Below are 8,935 nucleotides of genomic sequence, written 5' to 3' on the forward strand. Positions count from 1 at the left end.
TTGAGATAGGGTATTTCTATGTAGCCCTAGCTGTCCTGAAACTTACTATGTAGACCAGGCTGGCCTCGAACTCACAGAGATCCACTTGCCTCTGCCCCGGAGTGCTGGGATTAAAGGTGTGCGCCACCACCACGCCTGGCTCTGGTCTTGCAGTGTTGTTACCTACCCAGGCTCACTCTCTTGGCCAGTATTTCTGTGTAGAGGTGATCCACCTCAGTTAGTGGGCATTTAAGTGAATGCTGAATCTGGGGCTTCAGGACTTAAACGTTTGCATTTAAAACTTTTGAGAAGCAATATGCCCTCTGTCAAACTGCCCCATCTTAGTGGCCTGTCCGTCATCTCCTCCCCTCCCCCCCCACCCCCATCTACTGAGTCTGGCCCTCTCTACTCCCTTCTACGCACTCTGCCCCCTCCCACCTTGGCCAACACTGCAGTGTGAGGCAATCACTCCATCCTTGACCCTCCACACGGTGACTGATGGCTTTTTTATCTCCAAGCGATGATGCACAGCCTTCCGCTGGAAGCATTTAAGGCAGAGCGCTTGATTCAAGCCACAGCTGCAGGACTCAAGACCTTGAGCGGCTCAGGAAGAACAAGTCCTTGATTGCAGCCACAATTACAGGGCTGCCACATCTGCCAGGAAAGCATGTTACTCGCCACATTTAAGCTGTGTGCCGGGAGCTCCTACCGACATGTGCGGAACATGAAAGGTGAGTGTTTGGGGGGGCGTGAGAGCTTGCCAAGAGCCTCCAGGCAATATGGTTTTATCGGAAAGCTCGTGGATAGGGGACAGGCCACCTAGGCTTTGGTCCCAGTTGTGCCTCTTACTGGATGAGCCTGGGTAAGTCCTTTCCCTTCTGGACCTCGGGTTTTTCACCCCCAAAATTAGGCTGGATAGTAAGATACTATATCTCACCGAAGTCCTGTCATTTCTGGCCTCCGCTCTAGGACCCCAGTTCTTCTGGAGCTAGTTCTGATGTTGCCCCTCCTTCAGGACTGGACCAGGTCTGAACCAAGGGTCCCAGGCAGGTCTTTGCCACGGTGGTAGAGAAAGGCAGAAGCCAGCCTTGACTCATAAGAAGCAGTGCCTGGCAAGCCCAAGAAAGACACTGTCTGGGAAGAGGAGCATAAGAAAGGCAGGAGAGCCGGGCGGTGGTGGCGCACGCCTTTAATCCCAGCACTCGGGAGGCAGAGCCAGGCGGATCTCTGTGAGTTCGAGGCCAGCCTGGTCTACAGAGTAAGATCCAGGATAGGCACCAAAACGACACAGAGAAACCCTGTCTCAAAAAAAAAAAAAAAGGCAGGAGAGTTGGGCAGCATATCTACAAGGCAAAGGTGGCATCGCGGTGGGGGTGGGGTGTTGTCACTCAAGAGGCATATCTTGGTAGTAGAGTAACCCTCAGGAGACGGATGTATCCTGCTCCATACCCAGTGACTCACTGAGCAGTCTTTTTCTAGTTTACGACAGGCCCAGGTAAACTTCTGTGTCCAGGCAGGGCCAGGTTTGACCAGTCCATCCTTATTTCCCAAGATGGAAAAGCGATTTCTAGGCCCTGGAAGTGCTGGGGGATGTTTAACCCTGCACTTGGATGTAAAGACACGGCTCCAGTTCAGGTCCCTGCTGGAATCTGTTCCTGAGCCAATTTGCTCCTCTGTGCTGAGTGGACTGTATGGCCCCTCAGTTAGGGACTTTCTAACTCCTTGGCAAAAATTTCCTTCCCTCTCTGCAGGACTGAGGCACCAAGCCATGCTGGCCATTGGCCAGGAGCTGAACCGGACACTGGGGGACCCCAGCCCTGGATGGATCAGTCAGGTTCGGCGTCGGAGCTCACTGCTTGGTAAATGTTGGGGCTTCTGGGCTTCTGGCAGTGATGGGGCTTAGGGTACAAATGTTGCTCACAAGGCCTGCCTTTTCCCTGCCTTGGCTCCCTAACTACTCTATCTACCTTGACCTTCTTTGACCTTCAGATAGGCCCCTATGCCTTTGATCTTGTCTCTTCTGAGGACTGAGCACATTCAGAAGGCAAAGAGATGAGAACTGAGATCTTTCTTTTTGCGGCTGTGTATACAGGTTCTCAGCTGGAAGCCACACTCTACAGTGAGCAGGAGCTGTCCTACATCCAGCAGGGAGAGGTGGCCATGCAGAAGGCCTTAGGCATCCTCAGCAACCAGGAAGGCTGGAAGAAGGAGAACCAGCAGGTGAGTGGGGGTGGCTATAAGGAACCTGTATGGTCTCACTGCCGTGTTCAACGCTCGCTGGGATTCCTACCTCATTCACAGTTGATAAGCAGCCAAGTAGTTTTATTTTGAGAACTCTCCTAAGAATTTGTTCTCAGGTTGGGTTGAGGGTGCACACCTTAAATCTCGGTGGCACTCAGGAGGCAGAAGCATGGGGATCTATGGGTGTTTGAGGCCAGCCTGATCTCTGTAGCAAGTTCCAGGCCAGCCAGGGATAGTGAGACCGTCTCAAAACAAACAAACAAACAAACAAACAAAGAATATGTTCTCAGATAACCCTCCTCTATAAGACCTGATTGAGAAATATTGTTCCTATTTCTTAACTACCCTCCAAATGCTGTACACTCATCCAACAGAAACCGTGCACTCTGGAGACTCCATGTGCATTGGAGGACATATTACCCAGTATTTACAATGCTAGTGTATACTCTGTACTGTTCAGCCCACCCTGTAGATGAACTTGCAGTGGTAACATGGGCTTATGCTGCCACAGAGCTAGAGTATACAAAAGTGGCCCAGTATCGTCTGAAGCCCTGCCCTGAATGTTGTATCCCTTGCTGGGGGCCAGTAACAAGACTTAGGTTAAAATCAGTAGCTCTACTATCAGATCTACTTGGTGACCTTATCTCCAGCAAAAGTTTACACGCTATTCATCACCTAGAGTTCAGAGGAAACATCTTGTTGCTCAAGTTCTTATAGTAATGGAAATAATAGACTAATAGTTTAGGAGTCAAAAAATCTGGGATCCAGGCTCAGCACTGCTCGTTGCTAAGGGTCCCTGGGCAAATCATTGAAACTTTCTGGCCCCACATTCTTCTGAAATAAAATGATATATATATTAACAAACAAACAAAAAACACCAGTGTTCCCTTTCTATAATTGGCTAGTTGTAGAGCAAACATTTTACACTCCAGGTCTGTCTTTTGGACTCCTTGAGCTTTGAAGTATGGGTCATTTCAGTTGGACCTGCCCATGGTACCAACATTCATCACTAAGCCAAGGCAGTCTTGAGTGGATATACAAGGCTTGGGGGCAGCGGTGCTTACCTACTGCATCCTCATCAGGTAGAGATCCAGGTCCCCAATGCTCAGCTTAGACTTGCTGGTCCCTTGCCCAGTATTGTCTAAGACCTAGGCCAGGAGTGATTTTCTCTCGCCTTAACCCTGTGGCTCTCTTTTGTCCCTAACAGGAAAATGGGGATGAAGTGCTAAGTAAAGTAATCCCAGATGTAGGCAAGGTGTTTCGGTTGGAGGTGGTGGTAGACCAGCCCATGGACAGACTCTACGAAGAACTGGTGGACCGCATGGAGGCAATGGCAGAGTGGAACCCAAATGTCAAGGAGATCAAGGTGAGGAGAAGGAAGCCCAGGTGTGGCTGGCAGGGACCCAGGAGAGTACAGTCTAACAGGTAGGCCAAAGGCATCCCAAACTATGGGTGCTTAGCCCACCACTGGCTGAGTCCTGACTCTGATTCCCTTGTATTAGGTCCTGCAAAAGATTGGCAAAGACACAGTCATCACCCATGAGCTGGCTGCGGCAGCAGCGGGCAACCTGGTGGGGCCCCGTGACTTCGTGAGCGTGCGCTGTGTCAAGCGCAGAGGCTCCACCTGTGTGTTGGCAGGCATGGCCACACTCTGTGGGGAGATGCCCGAACAAAGCGGTGTCATCAGGTAAGGCCGGCAGCCGACTCAAAATCGCACCTCATAATCCAGAGCCCCACCTCCAAGAAACCAATCCCTAACCTCACTCTAGGCTCAACAATGAAGGCCCAGAGCGGCCCCACTTCGGCAGCCAATTGGTTTGTTCTGACCCACCCGGGAACTTCTAGGAATCTTAATTTTCTAAAGCAAGGGGGAGGCTACTGTGTTCTGACAAACGGGGGGCACAGCATGAGGCGTCGGCTCTAACCGGCAGGTTCTGGTGAGCTGGCATGGCTGCCAGCTGTTAATCAGTACTTTGGGTAAAGTACTTCCTGATGAAATGGAAAACACAAGGGACTCTGGAAATCTGCGAGTGTCCTTGATCAGCAGACCTCTCACCCATCTTCCTGCCTTGACTGTTCATTTCCCAGAGCTGAACAGGGTCCCACCTGCATGGTGCTTCACCCACTGGCTGGAAGTCCCTCAAAGACTAAATTCACTTGGCTGCTCAGTATTGACCTCAAGGTGAGGGGCATGGGAAGTGGCCTGGGAGTGGGGAGTAGTGACGAAAACATGCTCTTGTCCCCCAACCTAGAGGAGAAAGTGTCCTCTTGCATTTTTTTCTTGACTTTTAAGACACTTTATTATTGTTGTGTGTGCGTGATGTGTATGTGTGAGTGCAGGCGCTCACATGTCAACAGCAGTGTGGAGGTCAGGGGCACTGTTGCCTTGGGGTTCTCCTTCCTCCTGTACGTGGGTTCCAGTAATTGAACTCATATGTCACACCTGTGAGGCAAGCGCTGTGGCCCACCGAGCCATCCTGCCTGTCTTCCTCTTGCATTTTGATAGAATCCCGGGCTGTTGGATAGGCAATGGACTTAAATATGGCCTGCTAATCTACCATTGTAGAAGCCTGCAAAGGCTTCCTCTCACCTCATCTAAAAAGCTGGGTGCAGTATCTAAAATTTCAGTACTTAGAGGCAGAAGTAGGAGGATCACACGTTCAAGATTCCAGGACCTACTGAAATGGTTAAAAAAGAAAATCAATTTCATATATAAATATGGCCATTTAGAAAGAGGTGATCTAGGCCCAGTGGGGGTGGCACACGCCTTTAATCCCAGCCCTGGGAGGCAGAGCAAGGCGGATCTCTGTGAGTTCAAGGCCAGCCTGGTCTACAGAGTGAGTTCCAGGAAAGGTCCAAAGCTACACAGAGAAACCCTGTCTCGAAAAACCAAAAAAAAAAAAAAACAAAAAAAAGAAAGAAAGAGGCGATCTTAGGCCCAAAAGCGAGGTAATGGGAAAGGCAAACAGACTTCTCAGGACCACACAGCTGGGAATCCTGTCTCTGACAATAGAGCAACAAAGGCTGCACTTCTAAACAGGAAGACCAAACCCTGTTGGGCGTTCCTGCCTGTGTCAGAGTACAGGAGAACAGTACCCACAAGACACCAATGCTCACTGGGCATGGTGGCGCACGCCTTTGATCCCAGCACTCAAGAGGCAGAGGCAGGCAGATCTCTGTGAATTCAAGACCAGCCTGGTCTACAGAGTGAGTTCCAGGACAGCCTGGTCTACAGAGTGAGTTCCAGGACAGCCAGTGCTATTACACAGAGAAACCCTGTCTCGAACCCCCCGCCACCACCCAAACAAAAACAAAAAGACACCAACGCTCTTGTCTCTGCTCTAGGGGTGGCTGCCAAAGACCATCATCAACCAGGTCTTATCGCAAACCCAGATGGAGTTTGCCAACCACCTGCGCAAGCGCCTGGAGTCCAGCCCTGCCTCTGAGGCCCGGTGTTAAGGACCGTACCCACGACATCAACCTGCATGCCACCAGCAGACCCCCGCAGGAAGCCTGCAAGTCTCTTTCAAATCTTCAGTGGATGACAACAGGGGTGTCAGTGTCATCGGACACTAGGACTGGCTGGTAAAAACGTGACCATCAGGAAAACAGTGATGAAGCCCAGAGGACAAGACCTCTGGCCTCCCCACCCATTAGCTGTGAAGCAGAGGCTAAGGGATAAACATCTGGTAAACCTTTCTTCCAGGCTCGTATATGCTCACTTAAAAAATCCTGCTCAAAATGCCAGTAGCTGATGTGGCAAGGCGGGGTGCTAAGGATCAGGAACTGTTGTCTTATGAGCTCAAAATGCCACTGCCTGAAGCAGTGTGTGCACAATGCAAGGTTTTACCCAGGGAACTCCAGTGACCTTTTGCTCCTCCATAAAAGGCCCAGAACATCAAGCTACCCACAAATGGACCCTTCCAGAGTATGTATTCTGTTTTCTCTAAGGAGAAACGAAACTATTATGCTGGCTTCTCTACTTATTCCATCACAATAAAGCACCATACATGCAAATTTCAGCTTGTACTTGTCAAGTCCTACTCTACAGAATCTGTGCTGGGAGTCACAGCTTCATTAGAGTTCTGGACCAAGACTGTGGGTTTGAATTTCCTAGTTCATCAAAGGGAACAACACTTCTGGAGATTTATCATTGGATTGTTTAGACTCTTTCCTAAAAATGTAATTTTCTAACAAACACAGCTCTAAATTAGTTCTTAAAGAACTCTAGCCTAAAGCCAGTATGATGGCACATGCCTTTGATCCCAGCACTCGGGTGGCAGAAATAGGTGGGTCCCTGTAATACTGAGGTCAGCCTGGTCTACATCGGATAGCCAGAGCTACACGGTGAGACCCTGTCTCAAAAATACAAAAACGGGTTGGAGAGATGTCTCAACAGTTAGGAGCACTGGCTGCTCACTAGGGGATACAGGTTCAATTCCCAGCAACACACTGCAGCTCACAACTGTAATTCCAGACCCAGGGAACCTCTTCTGTGGGCACCAGGAACACACATGGTACACAGACATACATACAAATATGCAGGCTGAACACCATAATCATTTAAAAAAGAAACTCTAGTCAGGTATCATGGCTCAACAGCTGTAATCTCAACACTCCAAATGACAACACAGGTGAATTGCCCTAAGTTCCAGGCAAGCTTGAAGCACTGTGAGACCAGCTCACAACAAACAAACAGAAACTCTTTAGAGCTGTCAGTTAAGATTCATAGCCCTAAAAGAGGAAGATGATAACAGGGCTTTCATTTATCTAATTAAAAGGGTAATACCAAATAAGAAATACTGACCAATAATGCTAAGATAAAGTAACTATGTGTATTATTTATGAGGTTAGTTACAAATACAGATTAGATAGATGGCAGCTTGGCTAAGAGCTAGCAACTTTATTTGAAGAGCTTAAAATATTACCATTTGGGAAGAGAAGATATCTAGAAGGCAATATGGTGATAACAAATTTCTGTTCCAGGAGCCAGAGAAATTATGCTTTAAAGATTTAAGTTGGGGGCCAGCAAAATGACTCAGTGTGTAAATGTTTGCCACCAAGCCTGATGACTGGAGGGTGACTCCTGGACCCCACATAAAGGTGGAAGGAGGGAACTGAAAAACTGATTCCACAGAACTTCCTGACCTCCACGCATTTACATTCACACCCATACTAAAAATCTTGCACATAGGGGCTGGAGAGATGGCTCAGAGGTTAAGAGCACTGACTGCTCTTCCAGAGGTCCTGAGTTCAATTCCCAGCAACCACATGGTGGCTCACAACCATCTACAATGAGAGATCTGGCACCCTCTTCTGGCCTGCAGTCATACATGCTGTATACATAATAAATAAATAAATCTTTAAAAAAAAAAAAAAATCTTGCACATAAATACATATATACTGGAATTCCTTTGTTGAATGTGTTAAGGATGGGAAAAAAACCCAACTATTACGACTAAAGCTTTTTACTGGGTAGGCAGCAAGCACTTTTATCTGAAGTGCCGTCTCGCCAGCCCATTTTCCATCTTTAGCAAAGAATTTTAGCTTATTTAAGAGTAAAGCAGAAGCAGTGTGAACACTTATTTATTGAAGTTTTAAGATTTAACAACTGGTATTTATTATAACTCATTCTGATTGCTTCCAGTCTACTTTGGACACAGGTAAGACTGTTGCTCATCCAGGAGCTTCAGGGTGAGGAAGGGCAGTTGTAGGGCTTTTCTGACAGAACCGTCATGATCAGCTAAGGGAACGCAGTCACTTGCTGAGTCAGTCCAACACCAAGTATGCTGGCTTCGAGAGAAAAGGCCAATGGTGAAGAAAAGGCCCTTTAGCAAACACTCAACTATCATTTGCTCCTTCACACTCTGTAACTGTATCTTTGTGCTGTCTGAGATGTTTTACCCCTTTGTTTAATTTTACATTTGAATAAAACTAATTGTCAATGGTAATCTCATTATAGGCAACTATAGATGGGTAGTTATTTTTTGAATCTTTCAAATGAAACTTATTAACACATGCAAGTTCACAACTGTACATACGCTTTTCATTGTTTTTTCAATATTGTTCATTTGAGACGACAGGGTCTCACTCACTCTGTAGCCTAGGATGGCTTGGAACTCCTATGAATGCTCCTGCCTCAGCATCTTGAGTACTGGGATTAATAGTATGACCCACCACCATTTGGCCTTTTCCTTTCAGACACTAAGTATTGTTAAGTAAAGCACTACTTTGGTAACCTTCAACATATGAAAGCCAAATACACAAACATCTAGTTTTATATTGAGGTAGAACAGAAGACTTATACATGGCTATTTACATGCTAATACTTCACCTCTAGTTTCTACTCATAACTTCATGGTCTCACTTTGTAAGTGGCTTGTCTTTCTCCGACCAATCCTTGCATTAGTAGGTGTCTAGAAACTGATAGGCTGTGACCCCAGCTTACAATACCGACTCCAATAGTTTTCTTGTTAAGATAGTAAAAGGATGAGCCAATTGTGGTGATCCATCTTTAATCCTAGCCCATAAAGGAGGCAGATCTCTGTCAGTCTGCAGCCAGCCAGGCTACATAGTCCCTGCTTCAAAAAACAAAACCAAACAAAGATACTGAATGGATGAGTGATTCAGCAGGAGACAGGTGTAATAGTATTGCCATTTGTGTTAAGACGATATTCACCTGAACCTTGGGGAAATTCTTAAATAGCAAAACAAA

General features: G+C 47.3%; 1 protein-coding gene across 1 annotated transcript; it reads left to right on the forward strand.

Moving 5' to 3' along the window:
* On the forward strand, window positions 1-8,256 carry Star (steroidogenic acute regulatory protein). Its single transcript, XM_052751900.1, has 7 exons — window positions 1-710; window positions 1,731-1,838; window positions 2,072-2,199; window positions 3,428-3,586; window positions 3,723-3,907; window positions 4,309-4,402; window positions 5,566-8,256. Exons 1-7 carry the CDS (start codon window positions 647-649, stop codon window positions 5,677-5,679), a joined length of 852 nt encoding a protein of 283 aa, XP_052607860.1. The 5' UTR covers window positions 1-646; the 3' UTR covers window positions 5,680-8,256.
* Window positions 8,257-8,935: the final 679 nt, after the last annotated feature.

The sequence above is a fragment of the Peromyscus californicus genome, unplaced genomic scaffold (genome assembly GCF_007827085.1).
Source record: "Peromyscus californicus insignis strain IS unplaced genomic scaffold, ASM782708v3 Scaffold_23__1_contigs__length_62951481, whole genome shotgun sequence".
NCBI classification, from domain to species: Eukaryota; Metazoa; Chordata; class Mammalia; order Rodentia; family Cricetidae; genus Peromyscus; species Peromyscus californicus.

Bases quoted from the DNA above. Each gene is read 5' to 3' on its own strand.
- Star (XM_052751900.1), top strand. From the start codon at position 647: ATGTTACTCGCCACATTTAAGCTGTGTGCCGGGAGCTCCTACCGACAT. The intron at 3,908-4,308 runs GTAAGGCCGGCA...TTCATTTCCCAG, and splicing joins GAACAAAGCGGTGTCATCAG to AGCTGAACAGGGTCCCACCT. The intron at 4,403-5,565 runs GTGAGGGGCATG...TCTCTGCTCTAG, and splicing joins TGCTCAGTATTGACCTCAAG to GGGTGGCTGCCAAAGACCAT.